The sequence below is a fragment of the Pogoniulus pusillus genome, chromosome 13, assembly GCF_015220805.1.
Source record: "Pogoniulus pusillus isolate bPogPus1 chromosome 13, bPogPus1.pri, whole genome shotgun sequence".
In the NCBI taxonomy this organism is placed as follows: domain Eukaryota; kingdom Metazoa; phylum Chordata; class Aves; order Piciformes; family Lybiidae; genus Pogoniulus; species Pogoniulus pusillus.
In genome coordinates, this window is record NC_087276.1 from 20309742 (window position 1) to 20331491 (window position 21750).

General features: G+C 41.5%; 1 protein-coding gene across 1 annotated transcript in view; it reads right to left on the reverse strand.

Annotated features, from left to right (window-relative positions):
- Window positions 1-21750, reverse strand: part of IFT140 (intraflagellar transport 140) — a 69048-nt gene that overhangs the window by 43756 nt on the left and 3542 nt on the right. The window contains 17 exon segments of the mRNA XM_064153354.1: window positions 248-444; window positions 2282-2413; window positions 3908-4049; window positions 6414-6541; window positions 6963-7080; window positions 7569-7696; window positions 8865-8956; window positions 9415-9487; window positions 9841-10044; window positions 10332-10480; window positions 11241-11347; window positions 12437-12528; window positions 13752-13927; window positions 16219-16361; window positions 17355-17476; window positions 19709-19930; window positions 21124-21297. Coding sequence (XP_064009424.1) covers window positions 248-444; window positions 2282-2413; window positions 3908-4049; window positions 6414-6541; window positions 6963-7080; window positions 7569-7696; window positions 8865-8956; window positions 9415-9487; window positions 9841-10044; window positions 10332-10480; window positions 11241-11347; window positions 12437-12528; window positions 13752-13927; window positions 16219-16361; window positions 17355-17476; window positions 19709-19930; window positions 21124-21270 — 2372 coding nt within the window. The 5' untranslated portion in view covers window positions 21271-21297.

A 21750-nucleotide genomic window follows, 5' to 3' on the forward strand; every position in this document is an offset into this window, starting at 1 on the left:
CATGGATTGTTTTTTTTTTCCTGTTTAGTAAAAAAGGCTCCACAGAGCTTGCAAGGCCTTGCAGACAATGAATAAGCACAGAATACATTAAGATGTCAGGAGCTTAAAGAGATTTCATCTCTTTTTAGAAATGAAAAGGAGAAGAAAATTACTGAGGAAAAATAGAAAGGTATTTAGGAGGATCATACCAACCTTTAATGAAAATAAACTGCACCCCTGACAAAATTCATGCAAATGCATTTGGTACCTTTTTATCAGCTTGATGGATTTGAAGGCCTCATCCATGTCTCCAGCAGTCAGGTAGAAGCTGAAGTTCAGCATAGCATCCCGAGTAGTCTTATCACAGTCTCCCAGACCAATGAAATCTCTCATGGGTTTTCTTGCTACCATCTGAGAGACCTTTACAGAGCCAGACTCTTCTTGTCCTTTCTCAATTTCTCCCAGCTAAAATGAGAAAGTTACCATTTAGAGGCATCAAGTAGGGTGAAACTTGCTTCTTCCTACGTGACATTAATTACATTATTTCCACTACAGCTTTCTACTTCTGTAGGATCATGATTGACAGCTAAAAGAGCTCCAAAGTTTCAGAACTTTCTAGAAAATGCCACAAATCTGGAATGCCACCGAAGAGGTCAGCATATTGTAACCAACAACCAAAGGATGTCACTGTTGGTCTGGAGACTGCTAAAATCCCACAGGAGAGGCAGCCCCTATTGACTACAGTTGTAATTATTATTGATTTATATAAGTAATATATATATAATTTTATCATCTTGACTATTATTTTAAGTCCCCAGATTTCTGGAGATCTCAGATAGACATTTCTCTATGGGTAGTCTCCTCTCAAAAAGGAGTCTGCTGTTCTGAAAGTTAACCATACAGACCAAATTCTTTTATTCTTGCCTTCACATCAAGCTTAGGAATACTAAAGCTCAGATGCAAATCCTATCCCATACAACTGGCAGTTCTGGAGCTACTGCAGCTTCAGTGATACTTTAACCAGTCACTGAAAGGCAGCTCAAAACAATTTAACCATTATTCAGAAAAAGAATCAAGTCAACCATCAATAAGAAAAATGACCTGCCTAGAGTATAATGAGAAAACTTGCACAAGCCAGACAGAGTAGAGGATCAGCTGAGTCATTAAGGACATCAAACTTCACTTATTGTATAGTAAGATGAGGTAATTCAATGTTAAAGCTATAAAAAACTATTTAAAAATACTATGATAGTATTCTAATTGATACAATAAAGAGACAGAAATCTCAGTGCAAACACTTTTGAATACAGCTTGGGGAATTTATGGAACCAGTGCAGAAAAGACATTCTAATGGATAAAACAGAAGTCTTGGAATGAAACCTGGTGAAAACAGACTCGTTGCAGCAGCTTGATTTGGCATATACAAGGCAGAGCCTGATCACATACTAAATCATGTTCTCAAAGTGAATTATTATCTAACAAGTATTTAGTTGCTAAGACAGTGTAACCTGCTGAGGGGAGAAACGAAAACAGATGAGAGAAAAGCAGAGAATGAAGGAAAGGGAACAAAATAATGCAGATACTTACAGGTGCATAGACACATCCTCTCCGAAAAAACAACTAATGGCAGCAAGAATCCATACAGAGTTTAAAAGCAAAAAGGAAAATAGAAAGAGACATAATATCCAAGTGAAATAGCATGAGACATGATACAGACGGGGGGAAATGTTAACAGGTTTCATTTCCTCCAGGATGCAACAAACTCTTTACCTAAGCTGCCAGCATTTTTTGACACCTATTTAAGTTTAAGGTGGTAAAGTTCACCATTTGTAGCACACAGGCATTTGCTTGATACAGCAAAATGAGAACTCCTGCTCTCTGTGGGGATTAAGCTTCATTCCAACAAGGAAATCAGCTTCAGCAGAAGCAGCCCATAGGAAATGTTCCCTCTCATGGCCTTCATAAAGTTGACACACAGCCCCTCCTTACTTGTAGTAAGCATGATGACTACAGAAAGTAGAAAAAGGATCTTTCTCACATCCTTTTTCAGTTGCATCCCCTAGGAACTACTGTGTAGCCTGTGCTTGTATGTCACACCAAATCCAAAATGTCATGAAAAACCATTTCAGTACAACTTCCGCAATCCTGCCAAGTAGACCCACACTAAAATTATCTTCACATCATCTGTCCATGCGATGCAGCAGCTGCCCTTGGAGTCGCTCTGCTTACTCAAGACGCAGTTTGGTTAAATTTGATCCCCTGAACTTAGGGAACAAGAAAGAACTGTAAAACATTTCCTCACCTTTTTTGCAAAGTAAAAATGTGGCACCTCTACACCCAGAAGAACCTGGTAGGATGAAGGCAATGGAAAGCTGTCCTGAAGCAAAAGGCCATGCTCTTCAGTACTGAAGAATGATATAATCCAAACATCCACCTGGAAAAGGAAGCAAAGCATTGTTTTGGTTTTATGCTGCAATATCCTTCTTTCATTTTGTTTTTATTTTCCATATTCATTTGGCAGAACCTTCTTTTGAAAAATAGCATGACATAGACACACACAGCTGCTGGAGAGGGCAGAGCTGCACGCTTCCTCCCTACAGTAAGTAGCCAACAACCCATCCAATGTTGCAGGCTGTGTTCCTACTGCAAAGTGTGCTTCATCTCTGCCTCTCGGCAACCATACAGAGGGACAGACCTGACTCAGGTGGAAGAAACACCCCCAGTTGTTTTCAACAATTATTTCTTTTTAAATATGACATGATTTCTCTTATAAGTTCATTGTAAGGGTGACAGCCCTGGGGAATGCTGCCCAGAGAGGCTGTGGAGTCTCCAAGTCAAAACAAAGCATTTATTTCCAACTCAGGTTAAGCAGACCTCTCATTCCTTAAAGGATAAGCACACAGTTAGGCACTCTGTTGAACAGGGGCCAAAAAGTAAGTTGCTCTCCTTTTAGATATATTTTTTTTTGCTTTATGTAGAAGCCAAACATTTTCATTTGTTCACATTTCGAATACAAGGTTGAACTGTTGTGGGTTGGTTTTTTTTTCTAGAAGGCCCTAGCAAGGTCTTTTGAGATATCCCTATTCCATTCCTCCTTTCTATCTTCATTACCCTATGATTCTCCCAAAGTAAGTTCAATCAACAGAAGAAACAAAAAGCTTCCTGTCTCTAACTGGAAGAGCCTAGACTAGAATCATACACGAATTGGTAAACAACATGGACATTCCAACTCAATGGAATAGTTATGAAGGACAGACAAAATGGGAAGGGCTGCTACAAGGAGATTAATGTGTGGCAAGCGGAGAAGAATTGCTAGGCTGAAGAAATCTTTTACTGACCAGAAATTATCTTACCAAAACGAAATACATTTTTGCTAATGCAAAAAAATATATAATGCAGAAGAGTTTGTGGAGTACCATAAAGAGGTACAATGTCTGTCCAGCAAAGCAGATGCTATAAAGTGAGAAGAGTGTACCTCACTCTTCACCTGAATGCTAGGTTCCCTATTATTCTATCAAGTTAATTCTTGCTGCTAAAAGTGGACTCAAGACAGAAAATCTGCATTTTAAATGAGAGTAAGTAGCAAACCTCTGTGTTACCTATTCACCTATTAACAGCTCCTGAAAAACTCTGGCCCAGAGAGGAGCTGCACTGTGATTGTCTTAGTAATTTCAGCACAGATAAAGAAATGTCCTCTTTGTCTTTGCCCGTTTTCAAGCTAGGGCTTAAACAGAAAGCTAATCAGTGACTGCCTCAAGGCACAGACACCAGAACATCATTTCACGCCTCGTTTTTGTACAAGGCAATGCATATTACCTACTCCCATGTCCTTAATGAAAGACCAATGATTTATCACTTAGCCAGAGAACCCCAGCTAAAGTAAGGTAGAAGAAACAAAGAGACCACACTGTGGTCAGACTGGTCAGACCTCAGACTGTTTTTCCCTTTCATCTGCAGGCTGTAGGCCTATTTGAAGAACTGCTTCACATACGAAAAGTCTTGGTTCACTCTGGTCCCAGAAATGGCAAGTAGGGATGTGACTCTGCAAGTCTGGATACTCCACAACAGACCTAGCAAAAGGCAGGGAAAAACGTTGTAGAAAGTGAGGCAAAATAGTCCCAGTGCACAAGTGTAAACAAAGCATCAGGGAGGATTTTCAGATGTTCAGTTATCTATACCAGCAGGTCTGCACTTCAACCACCACAACCTTCCTGCCTCCTGCCACCGCACACATGGCAATGCCACTTTCACTTTACTCTCTATATATTAACCATGGCTATGGGAGAAATAAAGCTGGTGCTGGCTGCCACAAAATACAAACACTCACCCACGTTCTGTCTCCCCTGAGATGACGAGATGAACCTAGATCTACTGGAACAACCTTCAAATGATCAACCTTGGTGCATGCTGTCACATGAGGACTGCTTCAGCTCTGTCTTCTTGTGGGTTTTACAACCTGCCCCAAGGTCTTTTTGCCAGGTACACTGATGTACCTTTAAATAAGCAGTAAAGAGTTTCTAGCACTCTGTTTCACATTCCAATCCAGATAAGCAGCAGTCACAGGAAATCACAACTACAGAATTGTGATTCAACTATTGGGGAAACAACATAAGGAATTAGTTTATAATTTCAGGCAACAGATCTCTCTCTGCTGAGAGTTCAGCAGTCCTGGACATGCAGCATGACTGATGCTTTGACCTGCTGAATTTCTCACTGCTGGAGGGGGAAGGGTGCTGCAGCAGGGGGAGTGCACGCCACAGTTCATTCTCTTTCGTCAGTACTCTACTGGAAGATGATGCTGTGGACAGGGAGCTCGAAGGCCCTGAGGGCATTCAGCACAACCCCTGCAGCCAGTTCAAGCAAGAAACAGCTCCCTGCTTCTTTCAAAGAGTTTGGATCCTTCAGTGCCAAGCAAATTAAAATTCCAGATGCATACAATTAGACTGCTTTAGGCTTAGGATTCTTTTGAAAAAATACTGAATATAAATAAATGTCCTTTTTGCTTCTTTGGTTTGTTGGTTGTTTTTTTCTGAAGAGAGGAAATTAAAGATATTATTAAAATATTTTCCTCGTTTGCTGTCACCACTGGGAAGATCTCGAGTTAAGCAGGAAGGCAAGTTAAGGGAGAGGTTCAAAAGGTGGCAGAAATACACCGCGTCCTGCCCACACCACCGAACTCAAGCTAAGTCACTCATAACCTGAAAAACAATGTTTATGCAAAAAACACGGGACTGTTTAGATACTGCCTCAGGAGGGGAGGGAGAATAGGAAGAAGTATAAATTATTATTTTTCGGCGAGTTTACTCGTTCCAGCTTCGAGGTACTCTAAACTGAACCACAGATAAATGGCTGCAGCATCTACACATCAGTGAGAAAGCATTACCAGCCTGTGGGGCCCTCTGTTGGGCTACACAACATACTACACTTGAAAACAATTTCCTCACTGCTCATTATGCTGGCATCAAGCATAAAGCCCCAAATTTGCACTCTCCTTAACTTCTGATGAGCTGGGTAGTTTCTTCTGGCTTTCACTGACAAGAAGAATAAGTATTTCTTTTGCCTGTAGCAGATAGCTGGTATAAAAGCAAACCACCTTCTCCTACCACCCTGTTTTGTCTCATGAAAAGTAGTCAGAAAAAATATTGTAAAACCAGATGGAAATTGGTCCTGTAACATTCCATTGCATTTCCACTCAGAGTTCCTAGTTCAGTGCTTTTGCTGCCTTGCTACTGGGATTTGTGCTGTACTTGCTGCAGAACAGTTTGTATGAATACAAAGCTGTCAGTTCTAAACAAACACCTCATCTGGTTTTATCTATACAGAAACATCCTGTACTGGACTTGAAATTTTTTGTTTTGGTAGGAGGAGCTTCCAAACGTCCTCTTTTCAGTTCCTAACTTGTAAATTCATATCGAAGGGTAGCTTTCCAAGATTTTCCTTTAAGATCTGGATCCTGATTCCAGTCATACAATACCTCTACACACGCTCTCCCCTAACACCCAGTTCTTCTCTCAGACAGCTCCTGAACCAGAGATTGCTTCCACATATCTCATAACTCTTGCTGCTTTTCTTTTCTAGTAATCTGTCCAACGCCTCCATGAACCTTTCCTTTACCATCCCTAACTTCCTTTGGCAAGGACATCCTTATTTCAGCTCTGTGTCATCTGAAGAACTGCCTCCTCCTGCTTATTCTGAGCTTGCTCTCTGATACTGTCATCTGACACATTCTAGTCCACGTATTGGAAAAGGAAGGGATGCAGACTGCTGGATATATAATGCACCAGTTTTAATTAATCCTTTAGAAAGAAAATTCATTCATAGAAGCTCCTACACAAAGACAGAGGAATGTCAGCATCAAGGTCTTGCTTGTCTTCATAGGGCAGATTCCTATACTAATTCCACAAGTAATACTCCTTGAAATCAAAGTTTCTTACTTGTCGACGTGTTGTCCAGAAGAAAGCTCCTCTCTAGCATTTCCTTGATCAGCCTTGAAATCAAAGAGTGTACCTTTGTCCATTTCAACATCATAGAAACAGATCTTTGAATCAAGGTTGCCATCAGCCTACAAGGAGGGAAAATAAAAACTGCTGAAGCATGCAGCCAAAAAAGAAGAAAGTTGTCATCTCATCTGATGCACTCAGTTCTGTTCACTGCTAATCACACAAGTACATTCTTTGGAAGAAACACCTTTTGCTGCTTTTCTATTCTAGGAAGTTCCTTGATTTCTTTGAAACGCTACCAAGTAGCTTTTGTAACTAAAACATTGCCTCATTTTTGGTTGTTACTCTCCACAAAATGTACAAAACCTTAGCACAGATTAATTTTAGTGTTTAGTTACATGCTTGAACACGACATCGAGACCCAATACACTGCATAGAACATGGAGGTTTCTTTATGGAGAAGTGAATCTTGTGTCTTGATCTACTCCAAGCCTATGAAGTGTTGATCAAGTCATAGGGTGATAAGCAAAGGCTGTGCCTCACCTTGCTAACGAGGATGCTGACTTTATTGCCATTAGCATTGCACTTGACAGATGCAATGCTTCCAAGGCCAGGGAACAGCTCGGAGAAATTGATGCTGTTGCAGTGCACTTTTGCCTCTCTGTGAAAAAGAATAAATCTAAATCATATAGTGGCAAGCAACTGGCAATATCTACCAGCAAAAAGCATTGTTCCAACCGTGAATAAGACTTTTACAAACAGCCCATTTCTATGACAACACTGCCCCAGATGTGACTTAGTGTTTTTCTTTATTTCAACTCTTCTGAGACTAAGCTCTTCAAGTCACCAGCAGAAACACGTGACATTCTTGTCTTGGCCTTCCATAAATTCTCTAGTCACCTTCAAATGCACACAAATACCCCCACAATATCCTCTTTTAAAAACTGTTACTTGTCCCATGATTTGTCTATCAATTCTGTGGCTTTTCCCTTGCCTTAGGGGTAAGCCATCAACTCACACAGGCTGCATGTGCTCTCTCAAGATTTGCAGGAGCTATTACTTTTCTTCAGATCATAAGCAACTCAAGATCCACCTCCCAAAAATATGCCCTCACTTATAAACAGATGTTTCTAAAAGACTTATTAATACCTGCGAGAGAGATCAAAGATTTTGAAGTGAGCCAAATCTGTCCCCACAGCCAGGAAATTTCCACAGACATCCAAGAGGCAAGGATTCCCCTCTGATTCAGAGAACACCAACAGCTGCTTCACTGTGCCCTGAGAAGAAACATGGAGCACCCAGTTTGTGTGTCCAGAGTTCAGCCAGAAGGGACTGACTTTGTCAATCTGTGTTTCAGGTTGAAAACTGGACACGTGGCTGCCAAAAGTGTCAATGGTAAGAGGTATCCTTCTGCAGCAATTTCTTCTTCAATAAGATATTTTTTTCCCCCAACTAAGACTTGCTATAGCAATAGAAGTCCCTGAAGGTCCTCAAGAAGTACATTGAGGGGCTGGAGCAAGTATAGAGAAGGGCAAAGCTGGTGAAGGGTCTGGAGAACAAGGCTCGTGAAGAGCAGCTGAAGGAACAGTGGGTGTTTAGCCTGCAGGAGACTGAGTCATTCTCTGCAACTCCCCAAAAGGAGGGTGGAAGTGAGGTAGGGCTTGATCTCTTCTTTCTACTATCAGGTGATAGGAGAGGAACTGGCCTGAAATTGTGCCAGGGAAGCTTTAAGTTGGAGATAAAGAAAAATTTCCTTGCCACGAGAGTGGTCAGGGCTTGGAACAGGCTGCCTGGTGAGGTGGTGGAGTCTCCATCCCTAGAGCTGTTCAAGAAATATATGGCCATGGCACTTGGGGACATGATTTAATGGCTGTGGTGATATTACGTTTATGGTTGCACTTGACCTTAAAGGGCTTTTCCAACCCAAACAATTCTATCATTTGATGCCTTTACTGTTGCAAAAAAATAACTTAAAGATTAAATCATCCCTTTTTGTGAGAAATCTCACCTGTTCTTAACTACAGTACTTATTTCTTCAATAAAATCATGACAAGATTTCTCTTTTTGGTTCTTGTGGACTAGCAAAGGCTGCAAACTTTTAGCAAAAGATTTTGCAGGAATAGAGAATGCGAAGGAGATATTTTTTCATTATCTTGTGAGAATAACCAGTGTGTTCATTTTCCTGCCAATAAGAGACATATTTGATCCTCTTAAAGCCTGACCCTTACAAAGTCCTGTTTTCTTTCACAAACAAAAGACACAGTGCAGCAGCATTTAAAGTGCCAGACTGTTTAAAGAACACAAAATGTCAAAGATCTTCCTGCTGAAATAATTAAAATATTGTTTTCAATGACAGAAGCAGAGTTAATAGATTCATAGAACATCCACTTAAGCCTTGAAATCAGTATGACATAGTCATTGCTTCATGATTTCATCAGCCCTTACCTGCCAGGTGCGGACTTGGACTCGATATGGCTCAACTGTGTACAAATTTTCCCCGTGCACAGACAGAACTGGAGAGTCACAAAGAAAGCAGCCTGGAACAATCACAAGAAAGCTATTACTACAATAAACAGAGGTTTTAAAAGGTGAAAAAAACCCAGACCAAACAATAAAACCCATCAACACCAACAAAAACCCCCATTAACAAAGGAATTCTGACTCACAACAATCTATTTCCACTATCTTGCTCCAAATCCCCTTTTTTGACCCTTGAGTCTCTACAGATTTCCAAACTTGTTGGCATTGCAGCCTTCTTGCATTCTGCAACTACAACCAAAATCTGGGACTCTTATTGAAAGCAGGTGTTTTTTGCTGAATCACAGAATAGTAGGCCTTGGAAGGGACTTCTGGACATCACCCAGTCCAACCTCCCCTGCCAAAGAAGGATCAAACTCCTTGGTGCTGCAGCCATTCATTCATCCCGAATGAAGAGCAGGTGTTAACTCTGAAGGAGGAAAACCACTGCAACCCCATTCAGTGCTCCAAGTCCTACCTGCACTTCTGAAGGTATCTCCTGAATACTCAAAGACAGTAACTTGCTTTCCATTCCAGAATACCACAGCATCCTAATCCAATCAAAAAACAAAGGGAAATAAATATATGTACATGCAGTTTCTTTTGGAATGATTCAGGAATTCATGCAATAACACAGCAAGACCTTCCACACAAAAGCCACCATTCACTAGTTCCTCTGTATGTTGCCTTGGAAAGCTTCTGGTAACCCAAAAGCATCCTGGTCAGCATCCAAAGAGTTATAGAGTCACTGTGCTATCTGAAAATCAGCTCCATCACAGCATCACTGCTACCACCATAACAGAAAGTCCATTATACAATAAACTGAGGGTCAAAGAAGGTTTACATTAAAGACTTTCAGTCTGGTCTAAGCTAAGGATGGAATCAGTTAAACTCCCCAACTAACCTTAGTAGTGAAGACTCCATTAACTTTCACATCAACATGGAGGCTGTGCGTGGTTCCTGTGCTGAAGGTGGTCACATTGAACAGGTTGGGAGACACCTGTACCACAGCCACTTGCTGATGGAAGTGAGACAACATGGCCTGCTCACTGAGGATCACCACAGAGCTGATGTTGTTCGCTGCCAGCAGGTTTTTCCGGGAGCCCCACTGCACACAACAGGAAGAGCAGAACAACAGCAAAAAAAAAGAGAATAAATCACAAGAACTTAATCTCAGATCTGAAACAGTCCCAGCAATGTCCCAGGACAGATGACAAGGAGGAGAAGAGAATAAACATTTTTATACATATGCAGAGCTCTACTATCTAAAAAAACAACTACAGTCAATGATTAGGCCTTCTCTATAATTGTGACCACATCCACCTGTTCCATAAAGACCTCATCTGATGTTTGTGAAGTCCTACTAACATGGAAGATGACACTTTCCAGTCTCACCTTTATCTGAGTGACATTTCCTTCAAGTTCTGTAGGTGCCTGGAGCTTCCACTTCTCCTTGCCTTCCAATGCCCATATACTCTGATCAGATCCTGCTGCTTTCCTCCACATAGCTATTCTCCCTCTGTTGGTACCAGCTGCTAGAAGACCTGCAATTCACAAACCTTTTTAGACATTTCAGACCTTAAACTTCAGACAAAACAAGCCCATAAAGCAGTACGTCTAGCTCTGGTTCCAAGGTACCAAGAAGCCTTTGCGTAGCAGCATCTACTCCTCTGCCTTCTTGCAAACAAATATTTGAGTCCTGAGCTGAAGATGTTTTCTGAGTTAAAAATGGCAGAAGGTTCAGGTGGCAAGGCTCATTTATTAAGCTACCAGATGAACTTATCTTTTAAAATTAGCAGACAATTATTTCAATTTAACCATTTATTTTTGAGCAGCTGGTTTTGTAGTCACCATGGGCAAGTCAGCATTGAAAGCCATTCTAGCAGACTCTGGCTATGCCTATACCAGCAAACAAAGTAACATGGAGAAGTAGCTCTGTAGAGAACAGCAGTTTTAGAGACTTGATGTCCACACTATGCATGTTTCATTAGTTCTACTTTGCATTAGCTCTGTTGTGGGCTTGTGGACTCTAACTTACTGGAGCGCATTAGATGTACTTCAGAGGTACTTGTACCAGTTCAGTGCCTTTGAAGGGAATCCAGATTGTGTGCAACAAGACAATGTGTGGTGAGTATGGTCCCAGTGCACCTTTAGAAGCACAATCCCAATTGGAGCTTCCCTATCACCTGTTGTTACTGAAACCCTCAGTAACAAAAATACACTGAGATGACTACAGGATACTGAAAGGCTGAGGTGTGACAAGGTGTAAGACCCAGAGCTTGCAGCTGCTGTGTTACTTCTTACCTCTAGCACTGCAGTATGAAACACAGTTAATGCATTCTCCTGCCTCAAAGCCAAACTGCACATTTGGAGAGAGCACATAGTTCTCATCTTGCTCCAAATCCCAGAACCTAAGGCACACAAAACAAGAGTGTTAACAATGCTTTTCCTTCCACGTGTCTTGCTAAGCACAGTCAATAGTATGCTGTACATGGCATTAATTTGCTATTTCCATAATGTCTAGATCATTTCATTTTTTTTTAATAAATTGCCAGCAGATGTCTCTGCAATGAGAGTTTCTTAACCATCTCCTTCCTTTTCCTTTGATTTATTAATCTGCAGCATGGTTTTTGATATTCTCCTATGAAGAAAGCAATCAGAAGCAAACCCAGCTTTGAGAGAGGAAAAAAAAAGGCAGTGTGCTCTAGTTGAAATTCTCCTCCTCCCTACTCATACTTTCTCCTCTACATTCAGAATATTCCTTGGTTAACCAGTAGTCCTTTGGATTCAAGATGTATTGTCTAGATCAAAACATTTTCATCAGACATGTACCTTCTTGATTGCTAGTCTTTGATCTTCTCAAGAAAGTGAACTAGAGATGGCAATGGAACATTAATGGAACACCTCCACCCTCTCAAAAAAGTTAAACAGGTAGAGCAAGTCACAGGTAAAGCAAGTCACAGTAAAGATAGGGATGCAAAAAAGATACAAATCAGAGAGCATAGTACCACAGCAGCATGGCAAAGCAAGAGGCTTGATTTAAAGAAGTAGGGATAGAAGTAAACAAAGTACTTCTCTTGTATTACAGTGACAGAGCAACATCCTGAAGAGGAGCAAGCACTTTTAGGATGTTCTGGCAACAAGGGAAAAAGAGTCAGACAACAATGGAAGGGATAGCAAAGTGGCTATTTCAGGTAAAAATACCAAATGGATACATTTCAGAAGAAACTAGTAACAGTACTCAGAAACCAATAGGTTTGAGTAGCACTGCCTGACAATATGGCTACATAGAAACAAAGAATTAATTTCTGCCCACAAAGACATAGACTTTTCAATTCATTCCTCTATTTTAAGAAATAAAATCAGAACCTTTTGGAAGCTTTTTCAATACTGGTTTAAAAATTCCAGTTCAGTGAAATATTCAGTGCATTGCAGACCATAAGCCTTTCAGCTAACACTTCCCATGGGCAGCCAGGAGAACTTAAAAACAGAATCCTTACCTGAGGACTGCCTCGCCTAGTGCTGTAACAACGAGGCTATGGTCTATTAAAATGATGTCTGCACAATGACCTGTCTTCCCACTCAACTTCACCTGTGAGCCAGAAATAAAGATATTAATTTACAGGAGGAACACACAGAAAAACAGTAAGCATCTGAATTGCCTAGGTTGGCTAAAAAGTTGAAATAGGAGAACTAGACATGTCTGTCACTTCTGATAGAGAAATAGCTTCTCTCAGGCAGATCACCACTGAATGCATGAAGTAGATGGTATGTAAAAGAAACCTTCTAGTGGGTTAATTAAGCAGGTTTTTTTTCCCTTATACTAGGCCTTCTCTTACAGCTTCAGAGATGTCTTTAAAATATGAAATCCAAATCTTGCTCTAGTCTGAATTAAGTAATGATTGATATCAAGTGGACGCTCCTGCTCAGTAGTCTAATGTCTTCGAAAGAAAGAGTATCTCAGGAAGGCAAAGGTTTGGGTTCCACCCCCCAAAGCAGTATTCTCCAAGAGTGCATTATTTTATTTGAGCCAAGCATACTTATAAGTTCTGGACAGGGTCAGTTTGAGTTTTGTCCTTATACAATAATTTTTGGGTCAGAGAATCATAGAATCAACCAGGTTGGAAGAGACCTCGAAGATCATCCAGACCAACCTATCTCCCAGCCCTATCCAGTCAACTAGACTATGGCACTAAATACCTCATCCAGTCTTTTCTTGAAGACCTCCAGGGACGGTGCCTCCACCACCTCCCTGGGCAGCCCATTCCAATGCCATGTTATCATTTGTGATTCTGTGACTTATAGGTTGCTATTTCTTAAAAGTTTTCTGGCCTCTGCAGCTGTAAGGGCATTTTCAGAGCACAAGAACTAAATCAGCTCTCAGATCTGCAGGCAAAGACACTATCACCATCAGCAGGTACTGCTCCTACTAAGCTGAAAGGTGACATAGCTCTGAGGGCCTGATGACAACAAAATCAAGTATGGGGGTTATCAACTCTTCATCCACAAGACATTTTAACAAGTATTTCATTATACTGGAACTCTCAATTCTTCTCTAATTCAGTAAGGCAAGGTAAATGAAGTGTGAAAGGATTAGGACAGGGTCAGAACAAAAGGAAAAACAGGAAGGTAAGATTAAAACCATCTGTCCAAGTTCAGTAGCACATCACTCTGCATTTACTCACCAAGGTATTATCTGAGAAACAAATATGAGAGCTGATTCATTTGTAAGCAAAACAAGTGATATTCAAAAAACTCTAATGAATACTTCTAAAGATTAAACATTGAAACTTCACCCTGTAGTCTGATTCTTACCTTCATGAGCTCTTCTGCCACTCCCTCAAGGGTAATTGCATGCAGAGACAGCTGCAGAGTTGCTGTTATTACAACTAAGACTTCTCTTTTCTCCATGAACAGAAGCTTTTGGACTGGACTGTCTGTGGACAGCACATGCCTCGTCTTCCCTTTCTCACTGATGTAATGCACAGAACCTGTAGTACATATAACCAAGCTACAGTTTTTAGTTTACAGTTAAATAAAACATTCCTCAAGTTCCTCATTCATTTTTATGAAACAAGTTTGGACTGAGAATTCAAACTTAAAATTACAAGTCATATTTAAGCCTTATGAAAATATTGACTGATACTCAAGTTCTGACAGAAGGTCCAGCAGAGGGCTGCAAGGATGATTAGGGGACTGGAGCAATGCCTTATGAGGAGAGGCTGAGGAACCTGGGGCTTTTTAGTCTGGAAAAGAGAAGACTGAGAAAGGATTTAATTAATGTTTACAAATATCTGAGGGCTGGGGTTCAGGAGGAAGCAGACAGGCTCTTCTCACTTGCTTACTGCGATAGGACAAGGAGCAATGGATGCGAGCTGCAGCACAGGAGCTTTTACCTCAACACAAGAGGGAACAGGCTCCCCAAAGAGATTGTGGAGTCTCCTTCTCTCAAGACTTTCAAGGCCCATCTGGATGTGTTCCTCTGTGACCTGAGCTATGGTCCTGCTCTGGCAGGAGGGTTGGACTCGATGATCTCTTTGGGTCAGTTCCAACCCCTGACATACTGTGATCCTGTGACACATCACTAAATAGATTTAAAAACTAGGTCCAAAATGGGTATGATAAGACTAAAGGATGTGATGCATCCAGAAGAACAGCCTGGAGAGGTAGGCTGAGAAGACTCTCATGAAGTTTAATAAGGCGAATGGCAAGGTCCTGCACCTCAGGCAGGGTAACCTTCAATATCAGTCCAGGCTGGGGGATGATGAGATTGTGTGCCTCCAGAGGAAGCACAAAGATGATCAGGGGCCTAGAGCACCTCTGCTGTGGGACAGGCTGAGGGAGCTGGGGCTGTGCATTCTGGAAGACAGAAGGCTCAAGGGAGACTCTAGAGCTGCCTTTTGATATCTGAAGGGGGCCTACAGAAAGCCTGAGGAGGGACTGTTTAGGAGGGTCTCTGGTGATAGGACAAGGGGCGATGGTATGAAACTGGAGATCTAGATTGGACATCAGGAAGAAGTTCTGCACAATGAGAGTGGCAAGATACTGCAGCAGGTTTCCCAGGGATGTGGTTGAGGCCCCGTTCCTGATTCCAAGTCAGACTTGATGTGGCCCTTGATGTGATCTTACTTGGAGGGGTCCCTGCTGCCTGCAGAGGGGTTGACAAGATGACCTTCGAGGGTCCTTTCCATCCCGATGCAATCTGTGAAATTTGAAGGTGGCCCAAGAAAAAAAGATGTAGACAACCACTTGCAGGCGACAGCGTCAGGCCCTAGATGGAGCTGTGCACCATCACAACAGCTCAGAGTCAGGCACAGCTACTCGCGGATTCTCTCCTTGCACCTTTAAGTGCTCTCTACACTCGTTGCCGTTTAAGTGATTTATATCTAGTCAAGAGGCTTGAAATTAAAAAAATCAAGTGAAGGCACAGCTCATTGTTCTGCAGCTGAACAGTGTCACTTCTGCATTATAGTGGTGTAGATGATGGGTTTCACTCTTGAAAGTGTAAACTGAATCAAACCGTAATGGACTTGCAGAACTAGCATAATTTAGGTAGGTTTTGGAGTAGTCAACACCTGAGAGGATTACACACTCGAATTATCTAGCAGAAACACACCCAGTACAATAGCTGTCACCCACATCCTGCCTCCAGTCCAAACAGATAGCAGGTTAGAGAGATAGAAGGCATAGAAACAGGATCAGGAAGAATATTAGCTCAGAGCAAACTAGTACCCAAAATAATAAAGGAGAAAAGAAAGGACAAATGGCAGGGAAGAAAACAAACAAAACAGAGACACATTTTTTTTTGCTTCCTTAGGCCAAAGTATTTCAGAGAGTGAGGGGAAAAAAGTGAAAATATAAATTAATAATTGATTTTCAAAGGTATGTTCTAGCAGCATTTGTCTATTTCTAGGGGGATAAAAAGACAACAAAACCCACAACCCATTCACTATTTTGAAGCTTTGCACCAAGTGCTGCCAACTTTAATTTTAGTGTCAGGAATAACTCCTTACACTGACCCCTTTGAGAACCTCTGAGCAATACCTGTGTCAACCCCTTGGAGAAGATTCACCCTGAAGATTAGTATTTTTATTAATTTCTTCTCACCAATAATTCTTTAACTGCTATAAAAATTCTATCCTATTGGATATATTCATATGATGGGTGTAGGGATGTACTTTATGTCTTGGGTATATGGACTCAAGATTATCTTGCACTGAGCTATTTTGAAGCATCAAGGAAACAAATTTCCACCAGCCCAGAAAAGTGGTTCAGCTCTTACCATCTGTCAAAGCGATAAAGAAGGAGAGACCTTCCTGGAGTCCCATTTTCACAGGTGGTCCCATTCCAGCTTTTTTCCAGTTAAACATATCCAAGGCCTTCTCATCACCACTCACAGCTGCCTTTGCCAGCTGTACCAAGTCCCTGCAAACAAAGACACTTGATTTCCAGTTCCATATCTGAGGGAGCACTTTCCATCTCAAAGAATGGATGAGTAATTATTCAAACACATCATAAAAGGAGAATAAAGACATTTCACACAATGATTGAGAAAGCAGAAGCTCAAAAAGGCACAAAGCAAAATTTTAATGCTAGTTTTCATTTGCATTGTTTCAGCTTTTTTCCATAAACACTATTATTATGTTTACAGAGATGTGAAACTGAAGTGGCCCACAGCTGTTCCCTAGTTCTTGCTTGCAGAGGAAAGAAACAATGTTTAAGAACTGACTTCTAATTTAATTATTCTTGCCAATAATTTTATGGGCAATTGTGTTTTCAGTGTGCTTTCTGCTTTTCAATCAGCAACGCTGAGAGTTAGAAAGAATTCAAGGAAGAAGACTCAACAGGACAGACAAATGGAAAAGATCTGTTGCTGCACAAAGGACATAAATAGCCAGTGACTGGAGTGGGAGGAACCTGCACATAAAGGACAGTTAGGAGAAGGACTTCTTTGTATTTTTGGTCTAGTGAAGAGAAGACTTAGAGGGGATCTAATAAACGTTCAAAATATCTGAGGGCTGGGTGTCAAGAGGGATAGGACAGGTTCTTCTCAGTTGTGCCCTGTGACAGGACAAGGGGCAATGGGTATAAACTACAGCACAGGAAGTTCCACTTCAACACAAGGAAGAGTTTCTTTGCTGTAAGGGTCACAGAGCACTGGAACAGGCTCCTCAGAGAGGTTGTGGAGTCTCCTCCTCTGGAGACTTTCAAGACCTGCCTCGATGTATGCCTGTGTGGCCTGCACTAGACTATGTCCTGCTCTGGTAGGGGGGGTTGGACTCGATCTCTGGAGGTCCCTTCCAACCCCTAATATCCTGTGATACCTCTTTCTAAAAGGCTTGTCTGCAAGTAGGATTATCTCTGTGGAACAAGAGAAAGCCCTGGTTTGCCAGTGCTGTGCGAGGGCCCAGTACTTACTCGCCAGGAGGAGGTGGTCGAAAGACACAGTGAGAGAGACCTTTTCCAAACTCCTGCTTCAGCAGGGCGGGACCCTGCACTCTGCCTCGCTGGTCCACTCTCCAGAGAACCAAGACTCCGTGCTACAAAAAAGCAAGAATTCACTCACTGCTCTCTGCACACAGATGAGAATCCTGTGCTCAGTGCACAAAACAAACATGTTATTGGCCAAGCAACACCTTTCTTTTCATTTAGTTGACACATACAAACTACTCCCATTAAAAACTAAATCACAAGAAATAAAAATATCTGACATTATACTGCTTATTTCAAGTCAGGCTATCTTCTAAAGCTTGTTGGGCATATCCACTCTTAGTAAAATGACAATGTCAGAGCAATTAAATGGAACCACCTTGGCTTTCTTCCACAAGTAGCATGTGCTTGTTTACTTAGCTCCCTTTCCACTCTCTTCTGATTGTTAAAAGAAAAGATACTGAATTAAAGGATAGTAGAGCATAAGACATGCATGCCTGAGTAAGTATATACGACATTGACATAGATGAGTATGGGCATGATTAGACATGTGAAGTCACAGAACACAGAAAACCTAAGGAAAGAATTTCTGGTGCTTGCTTTCTATCAGAAGAGACATTAAAGTACAAGGATTCATCTCCATGAAAGAAAGCTTAGTAACTAGAAGGATGATAGACGCTAGACCAATAGATGCTAACCCAAACCACTCTATAATAAACAAAGAAAGACTGATTAGCTAATTAACTCAAGGGTAGTCTATCAAGATTGGACTAGATGATCCTTGAGGTCCCTTCCAATCTGGTATTTTATGAATCTATGAATCTAAGCTGGCCCTCAGAGCGTGGCACAGGTTCTGAAGGTAACATGCATTTTGCAGTGCCAGCTTAGAACAAGCATCAAGCTGCTAGAAAGAATTTAGAAGACAGAAAATCAAAAAGATACTCCACTATCACATACATATTAACTATCCAGTGCCAGTTGGAATTATAAGGTTATTACTTATTATTGGTTGTTTTAGTGCTTAGGGAACCAAATTACAATTGGAGGCTCTCTGTGTAGGAATTGTATGAAAAAACAAACAGCAAAGTGCAGTATCAACATCATTCACATTTTATTTCAGTCAGATAGAGGACAATGAAATGGAATTATAATCTGCTCTGTTTTCAGTGGAGTGAAGTGAAATGCCAGTAGCAGCTGGTCACACTAAACGTTTGTTCTTCACTCTCCTAACTGGAAGCCACACCAGATGCATGTGAGGCTTCCAAGGTAATACTTTTCCCCTAAGAATCAAAGTTCTAACTTCCTTTCATCAGTAAGACAATAATATTTACACCACTTAAAACCGTGCTGTCTCTCAAAGAACGTGACACAGCTCTGCATCTTGTTGGCTAGATTCTACCATCTAGAAGTTCATGCCCTGTTGGCTCTCACCTCTCCCTCAGCTTTAAATGTCATCAAATTCCAAGGATCTCAACTAAGAGCATCATTCTCCATTTATAACACTGCTGGCCTTCCTTCCTGTTTTAGGTATCTCATCCAGTACCCAGATAACCCAGTTGTAAACTCAGTTCTGAGGGACACCAGGGAGTAGCTTGAACCGTGCTTAGCCATGTGTTTCAATACCTGCAGAGGGTAACAAAGCTATTTTGCAATAATGGATTTTTCTGAGCTGAAATGTGCTACTGTTCCATCTATTGACATTGGTCCTCCCAACTACAGCAATTGAACTAAAAGAAACTGAAGAGCTCTTAAGCCAACATATACAGAGGTTTTGTTTTGTCATGTTAAGGTATTCCCTGAAGTCACTGCTTGTTCTATTTCACCTCATACTCTCATCAAATGGGTTGGAAGGCACCTTAAAGATCACCCAGTTCTAACCCTGATGCCACAGGCATGGATATCTTCCATCAAATTAGATAGCCCAAGCCCTCATCCAGTCCGGCCTTGAACACCATCAAGTGACCATGTCTTGCAGTCCAGAAGGACAATGGCATCCAGTGGCTGAATATGTTTCTCAACATTTTGGCTTTAGTCTTGAGTCTGCCACAAAACTTGTGCACAGACAGGAGCAAATAATTCAGACTGTCCATGTCTCAATTACCCCACATCCATTAAACTGCCTGAAATACTAATCTCAGCATATATTGAGACTAGAGACACTTCTAGTTAAACTGATAAAACAGCAACAAGTACTTTAGAAGTTGAAACACAGATTTGATTTTACTCCCCAACACTTTTTATTTGTATCTAAAGCAAGGGAATTTATCTCCTCCAGAAGTATCCTTTCCCATCAGAAGGCTTGCAAGACCACATTCCACATGTTTAGCATTCCAGGTACTCACCCTATCACCAGATACGAGGCAGGTACCATTTGTACTCCAGTCCAGGACTGTAATTTTGGCATTGTGATTCAGCGGTACAGTGTGCAGCTCCTTGTCTTGTTTGTTAAGTATCACAACTTCTCCTGTCTCCCAGCCTGCTGCAAGGATGGGTCTGGAAGGGTGCCAGGAAAGTGAAGTGACATGAAAGTTTCTCTCAAGGTGTGTATCTGACACATGTTCTCCCTGTGAATGGAAAAAAAGTGCAATCCTCAGAGAAAGGATGCAGCTAAAGCTTCACATTCACTTCCCAATCAATGAGATATTTTTTCTGTGACAAAGGACTGGAAAGCAATAGAGCTTCCTGCAAGAGATATGAAGTACTCTTTAAGGTATTTCACAGACATAAAAACATGCTACAACAAGCAGCACATCCACTTGGAAACTGCTGATGAAAACACAGCAGTGTCAAGTGACTGCCTTGTTCTGCTTTTCCAGGCTGCTCTTCCCTCGCAGCGTACACAAGCAGCACTCACTGGGTATCAAGCTTGTACTCCTGTAGGAGGTAGAAGGCAGCTTCAAACACATTTCAAGTTAAAAAACAACCCAATTCTTGAAAAAGACTAAGGATCCTCACAAAGGACATAGAATAACTTAATGCTCAAATAGCTCTTGAGGTAGACCCTCCTTCGTACATGGTTCGCAAATCATTTCCCTTCCCCATGCACTCATTTCTTATTTCTAAGAGTTGGATGACAATTTTTCATCATACACTTTGAAAAGCAGGTACTTTACAGGATGCACAGATTAACAGACTTCAAGCCTTGCCAGTGTCCCTGCTACTAGATAGCTGTAGTACCATTGCCATTAGCAGCACACTTTGTTTCCTGAAAATTATGCAAAGCCAAGTCCTACACAAGCCTCTTGTGTGAATTTTGGAACGTGCAAAGGAAATATCCATCCACAGGCAGAAAATCTGCTAGGAAACAACCCACTCAGATGGAACAAGTTGAGTCTGGCAAATCAGCTCAGTCTCAAAGCAGAGAAGTGATTCTTTTTGAATTTACGTTTCTTAGTACATTTTATCCACTCAAAGTTGGTTTTGGTTTTTATTTGAAGGGAGTGGTGTCCACTTCATTTATAAGCTTGGAATTCTCTTACCAAGAGAAGCAAAAAGCAAATCAGTAACCACCACAAACAAGACTTAAAGTCTGCAAAAACTAAATTTCAATGAAAATACGAATTTAAAGTTATGAAGAACTTTCCATAAAATGCATGTAATCAGCAGCTGATGAATCTGACATGTCCTAGATGCCATGGGACATGGACACAGAGAGAGCCTAAATAAGGCTACAAATACACACATTTAAAAAAGTGAAGCTTCAAATCAGCAAAATGGTATCGAGCCCATTTTGTTGGATTAGTTACTGATTATTGACCTGTTCCAGGTAGATATCCACACGGCCTCCAGATGATGTGGTGATGGAAGCAACTGCCAGGAGTGGGTGAAGTGGGTGCCACACTATATGGGAAGGGGAGGCAACTGACTCAGGAGCTTCTGTCCAATGATCCACATACACAGCCATAGCAACTGCAGCTGTCAGACTGCAAACCTGTGGAGGGAGAACAAACATTTCCAGCAGCTGTGCTTGAGTACATGGCACAGACACCATTCAGAACAGACAGGCACTATATACATAATGAGCTATCCAAGGGACAGCTAAGTGCCCTGCTGGCCAAGATGGCCAGTGGTCTCCTGGGGTGCATTCAGAAGTGTGGCCAGCAGGTCAAAGGAGGTCCTCCTGCCCCTCTACTCTGTCCTGCTTAGACCACATCTGGATTTCCTTATCCAGTCCTGGGTTTCCCAGTTCAAGAGGGACAGGGATACATTAGCTAGTGTCCAACAGAAGCTATAAGGATGCTGAAGGGACCAGAACATCTCATGAGGAAAGGTTGAGAGACCATGGGCTGTCTACTCTTGAAAATAGAAGATTGAGAGCAGATCTTATTGACACTTATGAATATCTGAAGGGGGGCAGGAGGGCAAGAAGAGGGGGCCAGGCTCT